We start from the raw sequence: 19,844 nt of genomic DNA on the forward strand, positions 1-19,844 counted from the left end.
ACACGGTCCGATCACTTTCACTTATCGATTTGGGTGTCAATATCCTCTTTGTGAGATCCACCAAGGGAAAACTGCTAAAGAACCAAAATAACAGACTAGTAGCAACTGCTGGATTAAGCAGTTACTGAACAATTGCATTGCCTTGAAACATCTCTTGGTGGATCCTAGTTTGGTCCTTCCATTGCCATGCGTCTCATTTTTCACCCAAGGAATTTTGGTCCTAGTTTAAATCATGCCATACTAATTTGGAGTCTCGTGGCCAAAGTCGGGCACGTGTGCAAAAGGACAAAAATAAACAGTAGGCATCCAATGGAACCACTTTTTCTGAGTTACAGATAACGTTCATATATAAGATGCAAAGATACCTAGCTAGGTGTTTAGCTCGTATATTGCCAACCCAACGATTACTAGGTTGTTAGGAGTTTGGTTTGTGTCAATGGAGAAAAGCATAGGAAAAGCAGAGACCTATCTTGCCTTCGGTTACTCTTGGCCACCCAAGTTAAAAAGGCATTCCATGTGGCACTGTGATAGGTCCTAGGTACTACTACTGGATATATACTATATGCCAATTTGCCTAACCTAGAGAGAATAACTAAATACAAAAATTCTAACTTGCTAACTCTACGACCTAGGGGCCGCCCTGGTCTAAGGGTTCCATTCAACAACTTCCGTGTTCTGTACTACTTGAGGTTGAGGAGGTTCCAAAATGCTCTCAGCAACTAGACAAACATAATCCAGACTGGCTCATCATTCTTCATTGGCAAAGGCCAAGATCGGAGACTTCAACAAAGGTGACGGTCAAGATGTCCAAGCCAAAGAGTTCCCATCTCAGTAATGTGGCGAATTAAGACTATGAAAAGCCTATAATCAGGCGAAGCGTTCAAACTTATTATTGATGAAATAATGTGAATACAAAATGTATATTGTGGAAATGTAATAGTTGGCCGGGGTGATTTCATAATAGTATTTTTTTAGGTAACAGGAGGGTTATGATCGAGCCCATACTGATTATATATATATATTAATAAAAGAAAAGACTTTTACAAGTGTTTAACAGGAAACCTATAAAAGAAATATTACAAGACAGCATTTAGCTATTATTGTACAATTGCAGCCTGCAGGAAGGTATTTTGGTTTCGCCTTATGGGTAACCATGGCAAACTCCTCCTTGGAAAAACTATTTGCCCCTTGGACTGAGAAACTTTCATTCTTGAAGATGAGATTATTCCTTGAAGCTTTTTTTTTAAAAAAAAGAGATTATTCCTTGAAGTCCAAATACTCCACGACATTATGATCAATATTTCCATAAAAAACGGCCGTGCAATTTGAAGATTTAGGGCTTCCAGAGCTGCAAACAGGTCTGAACCAGGAATTACTTGCAAACCAATTGAACTCCAACAGGCCTGAGCAAAGGGGCATGTGAGGAAGAGGTGCCCCACAGTTTCATCATCTTGACAGGAACGCACAACTACACAAGGCACAACTATAATCATCAAGATGTATTGTTCTTCTTCTCAGCATTTCTCTTGCATTCAGTCTGTCTTTCAAAAGCAGCTAGAAGAAGACCTTGTGTTTGAGTTGACAATAGGTCTTACAAAGCCAAATAAACGAGGGATGATCATCTCTTTGACCTATCACAATAGTAGTCGGCTTTGCCTTCCTAAGGCAGTGTTTGTGGTAGAAAATACAGGTTTCCCTACACACTGATTAATCTTAAGCAAATGTCATATTCAACCTTCTCATCCTCTATCATTTATTGTTTCATTATTTGTTCTATGTTCGTATTTTTACTTTTTGCTCAGTGATCTTAGAATTCTTATTGGGCTTTGTGTCCTATTAGAGATGGTGGGGATAAAAACTCAAGGGCTTCTGTTCAAAACAGTGTACGTGAAGAAGAATAAAGATGAATGGTTGTGTGAATGTAAAATGAGCCTAGAGGAGTTAGGGTATTTAGGGTCCAAGATTCAAAGAGATATGCCTTGAATATAATGGTCCCAAAGATGGAATTATTGGATCTATCCTACCACAAGTGCTTGGTCCTTCACCAGAACAATTGTTAGTCTAGAGGAATTTTGCAATGATTTAAAAAAAATGAGGATTATCCATCAGGCTGAAATCGACGGCTGAGACATAGGAGGTACATAGAAAAGTACCAATGGGCAAAATAGGTGGAACCCATACCAAAATAGTAAAGGTACCTCCCGGTAGCTCTCAGTACCTCCTATTACCTTACCAAAATAGGAAAGGTACCTCCCGATACCTCATGGTACCTTTCCAATCACCAGAAGATGCCTCATTAGTCTAATATACTAGGTATGGAATAACCATCAAATGCTACATATTTAGGGCATGCGCAGGCACCTGCCCGATGAAAGCTAGCAAAATAATAGGATTATTAATCTAAAACTTTTCACTTTATCAGCAATAATTGAAACGTTTCGACCTATACAAAAAATAGCATACTTCCTCCGTCCAGGTGTATGTGGTACCAGGTAGCCACTAATTAAAATCAGTTGCAGACTTCATTAGCTATCTATCATCATCTTTTAACTTGCGTGTTGGTGATCATGCAGCTAGCTAATAGTCATACGTTTACTATTGCGCAACAGTAACGTTATTTTCAAAGTTATAAGCAATTTCACTGCCTACACCATTTTGTTTAAATAATTCATTGAAAGCGAGACCAATAAATGAAACTGGACAATTTTTTTGAGGGGGAAGAGGACCTATAATTTTTATTAGTAAACCTCATTATATGTAACCGAAGGGACCAATCTAACCATGCTAGTCCAGCCCAAACTTAGACCTAGCCCAGCCCAGAACATAAGTTGGCCCAAGATCAAACCGAGATGGTATATGTTTTGGATCTTTTTTTGATAATAATAGTATATGCTTTGGATTGCGTGAGAGTAACGTGTTATCCAACAAGACATGGTCACATTATCCAACAAGACATTGTTACATCTTCTCAAAACTAAAAACATTAAAAAACGGTAACAAACAACTGAAAAAGATGCTATATGGAGAACACAAGTACGTATCTCAGTTAAGTTTAGGTGAACGCTGCTTAGGGACTTTTTTGTATTTAGAAGTATTAAATAAATGTTAATTATAAAACTAACTGCAGAACCCTTGGGCTAAACTGCGAGACAAATCTAATGAGGTATCTTAATCCATGATTAGCAAATAGTTACTGTAGCATCACTGTATCAAATCATGAATTAATTAGGCTCATTAGATTCGTCTCGCGAAAAAACACTCAGCTGTCAAAAAACATTTATAAACAGATTTTATTTAATATTATAAAATAGTAAGATTCCTTTTGATGTGATAGAGACTTCTGAAAAAAGCTAGAATCCAAACAGGGCCTTAGTCAATGGGGAACTGGAAGACGATATGTTATTTTGAAGGAGTCTGCTAAGATCATGCCCGTGCATTGCTGCGGACGAAAATAAAATAATATAGTAAGAATAGAGTCTAGAATTCTACATAATGCACACAATAAAAATCATTTTAGAATAGTACATAATGTCACACAAGTCTACAATTGAATTTTTTGAATGGAGTTTGCATGCTACACATAATTCAATAACTACAATTATATTTTCAACAGGTTCACAGTTAGCGAGTATCTTAATTGTTCCGTCTTCCAGGCAGGATCATGTTCACCACTAAAGTAACCTGAAATTCAACTAAAGTCCTGACTTTGCCGGTTCCCTTGTCATACATGGAGCTGCAAAACAAAGCATCGTCTTAAAATTAGAAATATGTATATATCCTTCAGATCTCATCTTTTTAGTCTAATGGAGATTAAACTTAGTATGATGGTCTCAAACTTAATACTTAAAAGGGTTCACATGACTAAAAGTGCAGATTAAGAATGCAAAACACTAAGGTTGAAAGTTGTATGCGTTGATTAGAAGGGAATGAATAAAATGAACGTGATTAAGAAATGAAAATAAGATAAAAACCTTGACTTACCTCTGCCAGTGCAACAGTAATGTCTGAATGAGTAAAACAAACAGCTGGGTTGCTTAAATGAATGTAGGATGTGTGGTCCCTTCCAGAGATTTGCTCAACAACTGCCTTTGAACAGTCAGCTGAAAAATAATCACAAACTGAAGACAGATAAATGCAACACCAGCTAACCAAACTTGCTTTGCTAGCTTAGATCATAATAAAATAAAATAGCATGAACTTGATAATCAAACAAAAATGAAGTTAACCTATAGTAAGAGAAATCATTAACATTAAACATATGTTTCTATTGTGAACCGCCGTATTGAATATTGATACTATCATCTGGTAAGTATGTAACTGTACTAATAACTTACCGAACCAACATGAGCAACAAGACTCTTAATTAGACCTGTTCGAAAAAATTACATGCCCTTAATAGGCACTCCTGTCTCAACAGGTCCTGACCTCCTGGGTTCGATTACAACTTTTGTGCTCCATTTTTTGTATTACTGTATACTTTAATAATACATACTAAGAACATTGCACAGTGGATGACTGGGATATCCTCGACGCTTAGAGGGGTCACAGAGCCACCAGTAAATAAACCAAAGAGGCATGCTAATGAAACAATTCAGGATCGTACCTTTTAAAAAATGATTCAGGAACCACATAATTCTAGCAATCTATTTGAATCATCAGGACGTAAAGAAACATGTGGATAAGGTTGAATATCCAATATTGATCTATTTGAGTCCATCTTTAGCTTGTCCCTGCACTGCACGTGCACAAAATATGTTTGTTCCAACAAGCATTGAATCCGATCATTGAAGAGAGCATGCCCAACACTTGAGAAACCTGAAAGCAGACAATTTGTCGATCAGAAACCAGAAATGTGATGCCAACCAAACTAACTGTTAAACCAGGAAAATAGCATTATAAAATAACAGTTGGGCTGCACTGTATCTTACAACAATGTAGCCTGATGGTTAACTTTTCATTAATATCTGCATAACTTATTTCTCATCATATCTGCATAACTGTATCACCAAAATGGTTAACATATTTCTTACAACAATGATAGCCTGATGGTTAACTTTTCATTAATATCTGCATAACTGTATCACACTTGGGCTTATATATATCAACTAATTTGATAAAGATACAGGCTATTACGCACATGACTTACTTCTCATCATCCATCCAATATGTGTGGTCAATCCATAACTTGCCAACCGATCATTGCTCAGTCAAACTGATGAAAAGGGACCAATAAACCCTAGAGCAATCCATTTGGGGCCAATTCAATAAGGGATCTCATTCAAGAAAAATCCAAGCAATCCAGCAAAACTCTTCTGGGCATAGAGTACCGCACATTGGTGAGGGAGGGCAAGCAACTCAATGGTGGCAGCCTGACACACCTTTGCGACCTGAAAAACTCCAGCATGAGTCCATGTGACAGAGGAAAGTATGAAAGAGTACTCATATTATGTATATAGAAATAAACTGATTCTATAGGAAATGCATGGCTTTTGGAGCTGTTTCTTTTAAAGCCTTATAACATATAATCCTCCTCTTTTGTTCCCCATTGCTTACTGCTTGCAGAGTCATGGAAAAATATTTCGCATATAGATAAAGAAAAATATTTCGCATTTAGATAGAGAAAAATATTTCGCATTTAGATAGAGAAAAATATTTTCATCATATAGACTTCAATTAACTGCAGCCACTCAGATTTGATGCAGACATACAACTAGACACACAATATAAGCATAACAAGTTCCCGAGTTTCCAATTTTGGCCTACCCCAATACACCAGATCTCCCAAATAAAAGTATTCAGTTTGGAGACAAAACAATGAGATAGCCATCAAGAAAAAGGTTAGAAAATTCTGAAGAGAAAGAATTGATAAGGAATTAAGATTCACAATTATTGTAGCCATAGCTAGTGACCAGCAAATTGGAACGCCATGGGTGCTCATAAGGTGGTTGTGCAATCCATTCAGTCCCATTGTCCAGGATTTAATGGATTCGTAGAGTTTGGAAATTAGGGGAGGAAGAAAAAGCCTGATTAGGAGAGATGGTGCACCTGGTTGGAGCGGTCGGCTGGCCAGCGAGCAGCACCAGGCTGGCAGGTTCCACACGCCGCCTCTTGGAGCCAAACTTCGCATGGCGCCGCCGCCTAGCTAGCTTGCACGACCCTCCTCGTTGCCCCTGCTCGTGGCCGCGGCCTCCCCTCTGTTCCCCTTCGGCGCCTACTCACGCTACATCAAGGATCTTCTCTTACCCCAATCTGGATCATAAACGCCACCATCGATCTTGCCTCCACCAATGCCACCATCGATCTTGCCTCCACCAATCTGGGCAGAGGGAGGAGAGGAGGCGGCGCGAGCGTTGGAGAGGAGCGGATGGGAGGTGGTTGCGGACTGCGGGGCGGAGTGGAAGCACGGCGGCTGCGGCGGCTGCATGGAGACGCGTCGACCTAGATAGGCGCAGCGGCGGTGGCCTCGGTTTTGGCGGTAGAGGCAACTTCGGGAGATGGGGCAGTGGCCTCGCATGGAGAGCGAGGAGATGAGGAGGTCGGACGGCGGCGTCGACGGTGCGGCGCGGAGGAGGCACGACTGGGGGTAGGGAGGAGGTGAGGCACCCGGCGGCGCGATGGGGACGAGTTGACCCAGGGCGTTGGGTTCCGGGAAAGAAAAGAGGGGGAGCGTGCGGCGAAAAAACAGGATGGGGCGGTCGAAACAGCGTACGCCGTGACAGCGGGCCGCGGGCCGCGGCCCGCGTAGATCGGAATCGGTTGGAGGCAGCGGCCAGCCTCAACCATGAAGCGCGGCCAGGCATTTGAGGTGAGGCGGATGGCGTCGGAGCCGTCCGGGTCGGCGGCGGCCGCGTGCAGCGCCACGCACGGAGCTGCCAGCGGGCGGCATTGGGGTGCGGCTAGCGTCGGGGCGAGCGCGCGGGGGGCCAGCGGATTGTGCATGGCGGAGGAATCGGTTTTGGCGGCGCAACACTCGGCAGCGGAGGAAGGGGGAATTTCCGATCTTTAAAGAGTCCGTTACCTATATATCTTTATGTAAATTGATCGTTATCTCTATGCCCCTAAAAATTTAATCACACTTGTATATTTGTTAACGGCCATTATTTTACATTCTAACCATTAATTTCTCGAAAATAAAATGAGTTTTACACTCTGTTTCATTAATATTTTATTTATTTCTAACGAGTTCCATAAATTTTGGATGAGTTATGATTTCAGGAGCATGTGGACTAAAATTGGGTAAATTTGAGCAAAAACCCAGGCCGACCGGTCTCTCCTAGGCCGCCTGGCACCTCTGAAGATGGTGCCACGTCTTCGATCCAGGGCAATGTGATACACCCACAATGCCTCTGAGTTATGAATTGGATGTCGGTTTGATCAAGTGGATCGAAAGGCTTGCACAAGGACTAAAGGACCCACAACTCAGTGCAAACTCGTGTTCGAGTCATCGATTCACCACCCAAACAAGATCACAAGCATACAAGTGCAACGTCGGCGCAACGGAAGGCCGAGATGGGCCATAGGGAGGCCGACCTCCCCTAGGCCGGCCGGCCGGCCTAGCACGTGCAAGCGTTGAAGCCACACAACGAACACCGACTCTAGGAGAAGATCAGAAACGTCCACGTAAAGGTGGTGGCCAAATGGCAACACCCCCAGGCCGGCTGGCCCCACTTTGCAGCCACTCGGTCTCCGGTTTCGCGTGGAAGACAAGCACACCGACCTTACCTGTTTACAACTGACGCTACAAGTTTTATCGGCCAAGAACCGACCCTGAAAGATTATAAATATGACCCCCCATCCATCACTTGTAACAGACACCATTGGAGCTCTTCTCTCTTTGCTTTACTTTCTAAAGTAGGTTAGTAGTTTGGGAATTAGAGTCGAGTCGAGCTTGCTCGGGATTCCGGAGTCACCGGAAGTCTGGTATAGCTCTTGTATCTTTCTTTTGACTTTATAAATATAAGTTATCTTCTTTATTTATCTGAGTCAGCTTTACTTTCCGCCTTTCTTTATCTTCTCGAGTCTGAGTGTTCAGCTCGAGTGCAGAAGTTTCACCTTTAACTTTGGCTAAGTTATCTTTCTAATAATCGGGATCTTATCTTACAGGTTTTCTCACCTGGACTAGAGTAACTCAAGTTAGTTCTCTAGGTTGAGGGGGATTTCTCTCGAAGGCCTCGAGACAAATTCTAACACCGAGTGCAGACGTGGTGTCTGAGCTTAGTGTTAGCTAAAAAGTGTGTTCCATCCCACGGAACCGTTGTGGTAGGCAGCAGGTGGTGACAGCCCTGTCCGTCCCTTGTAGTCCGCCACATTCGGGTGTTTTCATAGCAGTAGTGCAGGTTGCCGTTGGACTCCACTCTCATCTCTTTCTGAAGTCCTTCCTCTTCAAGCCGCCGAAGTAAGCTCTGCTTTCTCGAAGATTAGTTAGGTATTTAGTCTGATCTAGATAGGCTAGCTCGATAGTTCAGAGGAGTTTCAGGTGTCTTATCTCGCTCGTTGTCCTCCCAGCTGCTACCTCTCTAAGAAGTTGAGCCTCCGTGTGTCACTCGGTCATTGATTGGCCATTATCCTATCTACCTATCTGGCTTACCCCCGTCTAGTTAGCCGGTTGATTAAGTTAGTACGGTTATCACTCGATTTATGATATTCTTTACCATAATGCTTCCCTGATGAAAAATACGATACCCTAGAATACTCCAAGGTGAAGTGCTACAGCGGTGATTCTGTGCGCTTGCAGAATATATATTCTTTTGGGCATAAGAGACACCAACAAGCATTTCTGGTGCTGTTTCCGGGGAAACAATTGGTTAAAGATGTCGTAAATAGTTTGATAAACTTTACTAGTTTGTCAGCGCTAACTTTAGCAGGCTTATCATTGCTCTCTCTATCTTTTGATTGATGCAGAGCAGTGCATGACCGGTTTCGACCTACCAAGCAACTTCAATTCGAATCCAAAAAGAATTGGGAGAATTGTGAGACGCCGCGTCGTCCCATCTCAGAAAAGACTCACTTGGCCTCATAGTTCCCCGTCCACTTCAGCCTCCTCACCCATGGCTCAGAAGACTCTTCGTCAGTTTTTTGCCCCGTCCAGTAGCCATATCCCTACTGGATTGCACCAAAACCAAGCCGGCGATGACGACTTTAAGCTGAAGACTGGACTGGTGAACATGGTCCAAGCAAGTCCGTTCTGCGGTAAGGCATTTGAGGATGCCAACGCCCATCTCCAGAACTTTCTAGAGGTGAGCAACACCATCAACCCCAAGAGAACTACATTGGATATCGTCCGCCTTCGGCTGTTTTCACTCTCACTGCTCGGGAAAGCCAAGACGTGGTTTTACTCCAACAAGGAAGCTTGTTCAAATGCATTCCTAACCAAGTACTTTCCAGTGGGCAAGACCAATGCCCTCCGAACGGGATCACCGGGATTTAACAATTACCAGATGAGACTGTAACACCCGGTTTATAAAAGGACATAAACCGAGCAATCATATACGTGCCAGGATCAAGTCACACGTATATACAACAGAATGAACAATATATCACAGCATATATCACGTAAAAAGATATAATAAAGCGAATACGAATATTATTTATTACAATAATGACAAAAGTCTGGTACAGAGTATGCGGAAGCGTAATACATAAACGATAACTCTCGTCGAAAGCTGAGCAGGGCGCCACATGGACGTCGACTAGGAGACGAACGCCTAGAAGTCCTCGTAGTCCTGGTAGCGCTGAGCGAACTCCCTCGCGTCGGCAAGAACTGAGCAGCAGTAGCAGCAGTAGAGTGTCCCAAGAGGAAAAAGAGTAGAGTAGGCAAGAGTGAGTACACAACTTGTACTCAACAAGTATAACACAAACTATAAGGCTCTAAGGTTGGCTGACTCAACTGCATTAGCTTTTAATCTTGGCAAAATTTTATTAAAGCTATTTACTACAAGTTGATGAATTACTATAAACCCAGTTACATAGTAATTAATCAAAATTAATCATGTTACTACTGAGAACCAAACCAAACCAAGCCACCCGGGGAAACCTGCCTCGTCAAAGGAAGATAACCCCACTAATCAAAAGGAGGATCTGGGCCGCTCATGACCGTGAGCACGGCTAGTATACCAATTTTACACTCTGCAGAGGTTGCACATCTTTACCCACAAGTCGTGAGCTACGCTAGTTGTTCATCACACTTCCTTAGGTGAGATGACTAGCAAACTCACTACGAGGCCGTTACAAAGGACACGTTGGTAAGGTGTAACCGCTAAGGAATCAGGCTCCGCAACGATGGTGACCACCTCGAGGGGTACGCAGACCAAGCCTCGTAGCGCAGGGACCATTGAAGCTCACCACCCCTCCTGCCCCGTCGGTAAGTTACTCCCGAACCAAAATGACCTAATTAGTAAGCCAAGACCGTCTCATTCCAGTCTTGTGGTAGCGCTGTTGTCCCAGGTTGTCGCTCTATGAACCGGTCCTTATGGAGAGTGGCCAACCCAGCAGTAAGCACCGTGCTGGCCCCCTAAACCATGTTTCTAACAAAAACCAATTTTAACGAGACGTGAGCCCCTCAAACGGGCCACTCTTAGAATTAAGTTGCATATACCATTAGTCAAGTTAATTAAAAAGGACCAAGTGTGTTATAGCGCGGCACCTAGCACAACTAACCGAAATGCAACCCAAAGGATATATCTAAAGGATATAAAGTGGCTAGGAAAGTCCTTATAGGCATACAGTATTAAAATGCAGTATGAAAATGTAATTAAAGGTGTTAGGTGGTGTTCATGTTATACTTGCCTTCCTCAAACTGTTCCTGCTGCTCGAACTACTCAGAAGATGGCTCCTAGTACTGGTACTGGGGCTCCTCAGATGGATCAACGTCTACTCACGAACACATGGCCAAAAACAAGGCACAACATAAACATACATGCAAACAATAGCAAAAACTAAGAAACAGTACAACAATACATGAAAACAGCAAACAAAACTATACTAGAACTATTCTACGCGCTATAACGATCACGTGGACATAAAGAACGCCTAAAACGGTGCTAGAACGTGAAAACTAGGCCTAAAACAAGGTTCAGGGGCTTAACTGTAAGAAAAACAGAGTTTCTGGGGGTTTTCTGCAAAAACCAGGGAATAAAACATAATTAAAGGATAGATCTAGGGGCTAACGTGCAAAACCGAGGGCTCTGGACTGTGGGTTCTATTTCTATAAAGATCAGGGGTCTAACTGAATAAAACAGGGCCCGGTTGGAAATAGTTTTGAACTTAACTGGACCGCGGGTTGATTACAAGGAAACGCAGGGTCTCTTTTGCAAAAACGGCCAAGGTGAAGTGGTATGCGTGGCTCTGATCCGTCGGATCGGGATCTCGCGGCTCAGATTAAAAGGGTTAGAGATCTAATTGGGGCTGTTGGTTTTGGATCGAGTGGCTGAGATGCTTCGCGCGCGGGAGCAGCGGCGGTAGGTCGCCGAAGCTCTGCTCCGCGGCGGGGGGTCGCCGGGGTTGGCCAAACCAGCGCCCCAGGGGTCAATCCGACCTGGATCTGGGTCTAGGATGGACTACGCGCCATGCGTAGTCCACCTGGGGTCTTTGCAGGCCTCGGGGTGGTCCGCGGAGGCGCGTGCCGCGACGGCGGCTGGTCGGCGCGGCGGTGCTCGCCGGCGTGCCAGTGTTCTGGTGTCTGGGGTGTTCTACCAATCCTAATAGCTAGTGCAGAAGGTAGAGGAGGCCGAGGGGTTGCTCACCGAGGGTCGGATCGGGCGGTGCGGCGGTGCAGGGAGGCCGGCGTCGAGCTCGAGCGGCAGAGTGACGTCGGGCTTCGCAGGAAGATGAGGTGGAGGCGGCTGCAGACGTCCAGACTAGGCGGCGGAGCTCCGGGCGAGATCTGCGAACCTTCCTCACGTAGGCCCGCGAGTGCGTGGGCGTCGCAGAGGGGCAGCGGAGCCCCGGATCCACGGCGGCGCGGCGTCCTCTGCTCCAACTGCGGGAGTGCGGCTGGCGCTGGGCTAGGGTTTAGGGCGGCGGAGGTGAGGGCGAGCTTGGGGGGCAGCGGGGCTATTTATAGGGTGGCGGAGGTGATCGTGGGCATGCGTGCCCAGGGGAACCGTAGCAAGATTCCCGGCGAAGATCGGGTGCGGCCGCTGTGCGAGGAAGGAAGGGAGGAGGGGGATGACAGGCGGGCCCGAGCGGCCAGCGGGAGAGCGCAGCGCGGTGCGGGCGAGCTGGCCGTGCGGGGCCGGCCGGGGCGCGCGCGTGCGGAGGGATGGGCCGCGTGCGCGGGTAGGAGCAGGCCACGCGGTGGGAGTTGGGCTGAGGGCGTGGGCCGCGACCTGGGCTGAGTGCGTGAAGTGGGGCGTGAGACATGGGCCGAAGGGGAAAGGGTGGGCTGCTTGCTGGGATGGGTTGCTTGCGGGTTTGGGCTGGTTTCGGGTTTCCTATTTCTTTTCCTCCTTTCTATTTCTTATTTCAAACACCACTCAACCTATTAATTCAATTTGAATTCAACCCTAGCACCCAACCAATTAAAATAATGCACCAGCATGAATGCACAAACATGTTAACCCTAAAATAATTTTTGATTACTTTATGAAGCAAAAATAAATTATAAATGCGAGGCTAAGTAAATTAAATCCTAGAAAATTAAATAAAGCTAATTAAATTTATTATTAAAGCTGAAATTTAAATTAGGGTGTTACAGAGACTATCCCAGAAGTTTGGGAACGTCTCCAGGAGTACATCCAAGCATGTCCACATCACAGCATAGAAGAATGGTTGATTATTCAGAACTTCTTCCATGGTCTGAATCAGCAAGCTCAGGACCACGTCGACGCAGCAGCGGGTGGTTCTTTCCTTTCTCTGGACGTTATGAGAGCAAAGACGCTGATTGACAAGATAGCGTCCAACCAAAGTTGGAAAGGTAAAAGGCAGCCAGCCCATCCTAGGGGCGTGCATCAAATCGACAGTGTCGACATGTTGGCTGCCAAGATGGATCTTCTCATAAAGAAGCTGGAATCTCCGCACTAGCAGATTAATCAGGTTTCAGAGTCTCGAATGACATGTGAAACATATGGCGAGACTGGGCACTCGGGCAACTCTTGCCCATTAATTCAAGAGGATGCAAACTTCGTTGGAAGCAACAACAATTCCAACTCGGGATTTTGTTCTCTGCAGGGTTGGAACTTAAAGTCCAACCTCCCCTTCAGTCAACAACAAGGTATGAATTTTAATAATAATTTTCAGCCCACCTTAAAAGACATAGTGTATGGCAGAAACAAATAAATAACAACATTAGCAAGAAATTTCTTGCTAATGACAAGATTTTGGAGTCCATGGCTGCACAACTTGAGGGCTTTAATTCTGTTATTAAAAATCAGTTGAGCTTTAATAAGATGATAGGAATCCAAGTAGCTTTAACCCTGTCCCCTCAGAGTATATAAGGGCGGACAGGGACCCTCTCAAAACACATCAACACCTAAGGTAATACAAGCAACCACACAGGACGTAGGGTATTACGCACCTCGCGGCTCGAACCTGTCTAAATCTTTGTGTTCCTTGCACCATCGAGTTCCAGAGCTAGTCGATCCCTTGCCTACAATCCTACTGCTAAGGGTATCCCTGAGTAGGCTTGGCGGCTAAACACCGACAGCTCACACACCAGGTAGGGGATTCGGCGAGTTCATCGACAAATTCGATGGCCACCTTTGCTTTCAACTCCAGGGCGCTCCCTCAAGGCGCCACCTTTGTCTTCAGCTCATGGGTTTGCGTCGCCAACGGTTTAAGTGGCTTTGACAGCAACCTAACCAAACCCATGGAGCCAGAGGAGATCTCGTTGGGAAGTCTCACCGCCATCGCCGGATTGGACGATCACGGCGACATGCTGCTTCCCGATCGTGCTCAGGAAATTGAAAACAACTCGAGTTCTACTCGGACTCAGATTGATTTCGACCCGAGTCCTATTCGGGTTAGGACTCTCCACGCTCAACCCATCTTTGGGTTGCGCAATTCATCATCTGCTTTCCAGCGGATGATCAAATCCATCTACGTCGAGAACTCTTCGACCACCGCTAGCCGGAGGCACCCGTTTTCGACGTATACTCGGATTCCGATGAGTCACCCCATGACAATCTGGATCTTATCGTTGATGTGCTGGCAAAGCTCCAACTCAAGTCCTGCCATGGTTGCTCACCTGCAGAACTACTCGACAGCCTTCGAGAAGTTACCAGCATAGATGACCTTCCGTTCCAGCATGGTACCCCCCTCACACCTACACGGGAAATTGGATCTGGAGGAACTGAACTAGCCGACTATAGATCAGACCTCGAAAGTTATACTCTAGAGCGTCAGGTCTTTGTGATCATCCAAAATCAGTGAGATGCCGACGCCCCAGTTAGTATGATCCCAACGAAACTCTAGATCAGATCTTGGAGGATGATCTAGCCATAAACGCCCCACAAGACGAGGACAAAGCCAGGAGAACAGCTCGCAGAGCGAGGAATCAATGCAGGGAAGAACACAGGGTCCGAGCCGCCGAACGCGCTCGCATTAACCCGCGTGATCTCGACCGCGAGTTTGACAATGCAGCAGATGCAATCTTCAACACTCCTATCGCTGCAATGGCAGAAGCTATGATGCGTCTTATGCAGCTGCCACAAAATCCAGAGACAGAACGCATAATTCAGCTCACCCGTAATGCTATCGAACAACTCGAGCGACAAAATCCTTTGTCCTCACTACGTGGTACCCAATCTAGGGCTACTACATCAGCAGCTCCGCAAGCGAGTCGCACACGGGGAGGCCATAACCGTCAATAAGGCTGGACGAAAAACTCGTAACTCGCTAGCTCGCTCGACTCGCTCGTTAGTAGCTCGGCTCGAGCTCGACTCGTTTTATAATGAGCCAGCTCGTTTTATAACAAGCCAGCTCGCTTTATAATGAGCCAGCTCTAGCTGGCTCGCGAGCTGCTCGCGAGCCATAACGAGCCAAGATAAATAACAAGTATTGTATGAATTAGTGGAAACGATCAACAAATAATGATTGATCATGGTCATGGATAATAACATACTTATATTTTTTATTATATAATTCACATTATTTTATTTATTTCACTTTAAATATGCATGTGATGTGTTTTTTACAGATTTATAGTTATCATCTCTATGTAAATATTTTTTATACTCTAGCTCGCGAGCCAAATGAGCTAGCTCGAGCCACTAACGAGCCGAGCCGAGCCGAGCTAGCTTTCTGGCTCATTTGTATAACGAGCTATAACGAGTCGAGCCATAACGAGCCGAGCTATAACGAGCCGAGCCACTAACGAGCCGAGCTGGCTTGATATCCAACCCTAACCGTCAACAACAAAACCAAAGAATCCAATAGGACCAAGAAGTTGCTAGCGGCCAGCGTCCTAGGGGTGGACAACCCGCAGCTAATCAAGCTCCAAGGAACCAACAAAATCGTAACAACAGCCGTGTAAACAACCATGAGGAAGTAGCCGACTCCGGGATGGACGCACGGGAGATCATCAATGCAAGACGCCAAGTGCGTCTTATAGATAACTCGGATCGGTTTCCAGCCCTCAGCAGCGTCTTCGACAACATCCAGTACCCAAAGGATTTCAAACCCACCAACATCCAAAAGTACGACGGTAAGCAAGACTCTGCTCAATGGTTACATTTATACTTGACTGCTATCAATGTTGCAGGAGGTGACACCTACACCAAAGTCCTCTACTTCCCCATGGCCCTGGAACCCACGCCTCTCACCTAGCTGGAGAGCTTGAAGCACGAGTCCATACACTCGTGGGAAGATCTCAAGAAGGCCTTCATCGATAACTTCCAGGGATATCTACACCGAGTGGCTACTCGCCATGCTCTTGCAATGTGTAAGCAAGAGCCAAGCGAAGCCATCAGATCCTACGTCAAGCGCTTCTTCGACACAAGGGCGACCATCACCAACGTCTTCGATGAGGACGTCATCCATTACTTCCATGACGGCATCACCACCCAATCACTTTATCGTGATTTCGGACGCAATCATCCCAAAACAGTGGTGGAACTATGTGACATGATGCAGCGCTAGGCAGATGAGGAGGAACAAGAGCGCAGCTGCTTCCCACTCCATAACAACGACAACAATGGGAAGCGTAACAATGATCGTGGAGGCAGCAGCAACCAGCAGGACCCTGCATGCAAGCGTAAGCTTGACGATGTCATTGGGGCTATCGATCGCAGTCCACATGGTAAGAAAGCAGGAAAGCCTCAAGATCAGTTCGACAAGATCCTGCACAACAAAAAGTGCCCGATCCACCCGAAGAGCAACCACTCGATGCTCAAGTGCACACTCATCCGTAAATCCTTCCAGTCTCCTCTACCAGATGCACCCAAGAAAAAGCCAAACAAGGGAGACAAAGATGATGACAAGAAAGATCCTAACGGGTTCCAGAAGCCTGAAAATGTGGTCACCGTCATATTTGGAGGTGATCTGAGTTTCTCCAAACGTGCCCAAAAGTTGCTGCTATAGGAGATACTATCAGTCGAGCCTGCAATTCAGAGACCCTTGAAATATAGCGAGGTCCCCATCACATTCTGCAGGGAGGATCAATAGACCAGCTTCTCTGAACCAGGAAAATTTCCACTAGTACTCGATCCAGTCGTTCAAGGCTCGAAGCTCATTCGAGTACTCATCGACGGTGGAAGTGGGCTCAACCTGATCTTTGCAAGTACTCTAATAAATATGGGCCTCAACTACATGAGCTTGCTCACGTCAAGTAAAGCTCCCTTTTACAGCATCGTCCCAGGAAACTCCTCAACACCAATTGGCTCGGTTACCTTCCCGGTCACATTTGGTATAGAACAAAACTTCCGGACAGAACACATCAAGTTCGAAGTGGCCGAATTAGAATCTTCTTACCATGCCATCTTGGGAAGACTAGCATTGGCCAAATTTATGGCTGTGCCCCACTACGTCTACTTACTCCTCAAGATGCTGGGCAATACAGGAGTCCTCCTCAATTCCTTGGAGTGCGACAAGGAGGCAATTGTCCACGCCTCTAGCATTCGAGTACCTAGTTCCGTGAGCGAGATACTCGCCACTATCAAGGAGCTATCACTCAACAAGGACTCGATGCCATCCAAGAAGCCAAGCCAGTCGTCGGTAAAACCAGCCGGCAACGTCGGCACCAAGACCATCCAGCTGCAAGAGGGAGACGATTCTAAAACTGCTATCAACGGAGCTGGCTTGAGCGACAAATAGGAACTTGAGCTCGTCAACTTCCTTAGGACCAATCAAGACGTATTTGCGTGGAAACCAGCGGATATGCCAGGGGTGTCCAAGGAGTAGATTGAGCATGCACTAAAAGTCGACTCTAAAGCCATACCATAAAAGCAGCGACTACGACGTTTCTCCCCGGACAAGCGAGAAGCCATTAAGAAAGAGCTGGCAAAACTACTCGCAGCAGGGTTCATTAAAGAGGTGTACCAAACCGAGTGGCTAGCCAACCCTGTACTCGTCCAAAAGAAAAACAACAACGAGTGGAGGATGTGCGTCGACTACACTGATCTGAACAAGCATTGCCCGAAGGATCCTTTCGGGCTGTCGGTGTTTATCCCCCAAGCCTGCTCAGGGATACCCTTAGCAGTAGAATTGTAGGCAAGGAATCGACTAGCTCTGGAACTCGATGGTGCAAGGAACATAAGGATTTAGACAGGTTCAGGCCACGAGGTACGTAATACCTTACGTCCTGTGTGGTTGCTTGTATTGCCTTAAGTGTTGATGTATTTCGAGGGGCTCCCTGCCTGCCCTTATATATTCTTGGGGGGGGGGGCAGGGTTACATGGAAAGTCCTAGCCGAGTACAATTGGAGTCCTACTACAACCCGGTCGGGTAGTTTCCCTTGTACTGCAGCTAGTTCTACGCCTATTCGGGTAGTTACAAAAGAGGAGGTAAGGTACATCCATGGGTTATCCCTTACTCTAGAACATTCTATGCCTATAAGCAGTCCCGCTGCCCCCAGGTCTGACAAGCCCCCGAGCTCTTCGTAGCCGAGTCCTGCAGGCATCGAGTACTTGGCGAGGTGTCTTCAAGTACTTCAAGTAGTCAGAACATCCTTTTGGTTGCTTCTGGGCCTTCCTTCGAGTACATCGAGTAGTCTTCCAAGTTCTTCTAGTTGCTCCGAGGCTGTGAGGTGCTCAAGCCCTGAATTCTTGTTTATATATGGTGCGCGAAGTACTCGCGCTCCATATGGAGTAGCCCTCGAGCCTTAGGTCGAATCATAGAATCAGACTGAGGATCACTTCAGTCTTTTTCTTCTTTATTTTCCAAAAAAATTGAAAAATAAATCTCTGATGCCACATATCTCGAAGCCCCGGAGCCTTAAATCAAAATTCCGTATCTTGTGGGTAGCCCCGGAGCCAAGATTTGGAATCAAGGATCTAATTCGTGGCGTCTGATTTTATTCCAAGAGTATCAACAAGTTTTAATCAGATCCGATATCCGAAAAGATCCTTTTTTTAGGTAATATTCCAGAAAAATGATACGATTGGATATGCCACACTGATTTCACCTGTGATATCTTTGAAAATAAAACTCAGGATGTTTATCTCTTTGCTGTGCGTTCACATGGGGATTCACTGTGCGGAGAATCCGCACTATTACACCCGTGATTGTTGCGTCTGTAGCGTTCACGGGTCATCGTTCAGTGAAGCCCACGCAGCTATAAAAGGCGGGTAAGAGAGCTTGCCGGAGCAACCAATCCACTGAAGTCATGACTTGCAATTGGTGTTCTTGCTTAGGAAACTCTTGCCCTCCTGATGTTTGTGTAGTATCCTCCAGCAAAAAATCCTAGAAGAGTACTTGCGAGTGGCAAGAGAAGTCTCTGCTGCCAAGCCCTGCAACCCCACTGCTCTCATCGGATCCATTCTGGAAATCATTCCCTTGCATATTCCAATGAGGGAGGTTTTCTATGGATGGGTTGCATCTAGTTGTGTCATACTCTTGGGATTTCTAGTACCAAGAACTGACATCTCTGGTGAGGAGACTTAATCTTGTCACAATGTATTCAGAGAGAAGGAGAAATTCCTTTGCAAGATGCAAGAAGAGGACTTGCAAGGCGCTTATTGTAATCTGCCTCCTTGCTCTTGAAACTTTTCTTCCGGAATACGAGTATCATTATTCCCTTAATGGGAATAATAAGTTTGTGCTTTGTAACGGCCTCAGGCCGATGTAGCTGCAGCCGGCCTCGCCCAGGTGATCCAGGAGGTATGCGTGCAAGTCTGAGTCGTTGTAAAGCTTAGAATAAGTACTCGAATTGTGTTGTCGAGTGGTTTACTATCTTCGAGTACTTTTCTCTTGACTGGAATGAAATCCCAGAAGAGGGAAAGTTATGTCGAGTAGTTGCATGGTTTTAAATAGCAGGCTATAGCCTCGCTATAGCCCCGCTATAGCCTTTTTAGAGGGTTCCCGCTATGCTATTTGTATTTGTGCCGCTATGACAGCTATGGAAGCTGAATTGGGCTATAGCTGCGCTAAATAGCATAGCTTTAGCTCCACTATAGCCTTTATCCTTAGCTTAGTGCTACTGTTATAGTCTTTTGGACAAATAAATATTTGATTGTATGATTTTTATTGCATTATCAACTTAAGTAATGTTCTCATAGCTCTAGAAACATATTTATGTTTATGAAATTCGCTAATTACTATGTTTTTGTGCATCTATTACTTGTATATTTCATGGTTTAGTAGTAAACCGCTATTTGTCATAGGCCGCTATAGCCTCTTAGCCTCAGGAAAAAAATACGCTGCTATTTATCATAGCCCGCTATTTAAAACCATGTCAAGGGATTTGAGTGTTT

The 19,844-nt window shown here is 45.5% G+C and overlaps 1 protein-coding gene and 1 long non-coding RNA gene across 6 annotated transcripts; one reads left to right on the top strand and one right to left on the bottom strand.

Annotated features, from left to right (window-relative positions):
* Positions 1 to 3,483: 3,483 nt before the first annotated feature.
* On the bottom strand, positions 3,484 to 6,695 carry LOC120659896. 5 transcript variants are annotated; one of them, XR_005669259.1, is made up of 4 exons: positions 6,046 to 6,695; positions 5,147 to 5,387; positions 3,982 to 4,997; positions 3,484 to 3,733 (listed from the first exon to the last, which is right to left on the bottom strand). It is a non-coding gene; the product is annotated as an uncharacterized LOC120659896 (long non-coding RNA). The 5 variants fall into 5 exon arrangements; XR_005669258.1 differs by having other exon boundaries at positions 3,982 to 4,118; positions 4,604 to 5,387; XR_005669257.1 differs by having other exon boundaries at positions 3,982 to 4,815; positions 4,929 to 5,387; positions 6,046 to 6,694.
* A 10,033-nt stretch (positions 6,696 to 16,728) lies between these two features.
* Positions 16,729 to 17,247, top strand: LOC120662457. Its single transcript, XM_039941600.1, has one exon. The coding sequence runs from the start codon at positions 16,729 to 16,731 to the stop codon at positions 17,245 to 17,247; it is 519 nt and encodes a 172-aa protein (XP_039797534.1).
* The last annotated feature ends 2,597 nt before the right edge of the window (positions 17,248 to 19,844 follow it).

Source organism: Panicum virgatum, chromosome 2N (assembly GCF_016808335.1).
Source record: "Panicum virgatum strain AP13 chromosome 2N, P.virgatum_v5, whole genome shotgun sequence".
Lineage (NCBI taxonomy): Eukaryota > Viridiplantae > Streptophyta > Magnoliopsida > Poales > Poaceae > Panicum > Panicum virgatum.

Bases quoted from the DNA above. Each gene is read 5' to 3' on its own strand.
- LOC120662457 (XM_039941600.1), top strand. From the start codon at position 16,729: ATGGGCCTCAACTACATGAGCTTGCTCACGTCAAGTAAAGCTCCCTTT.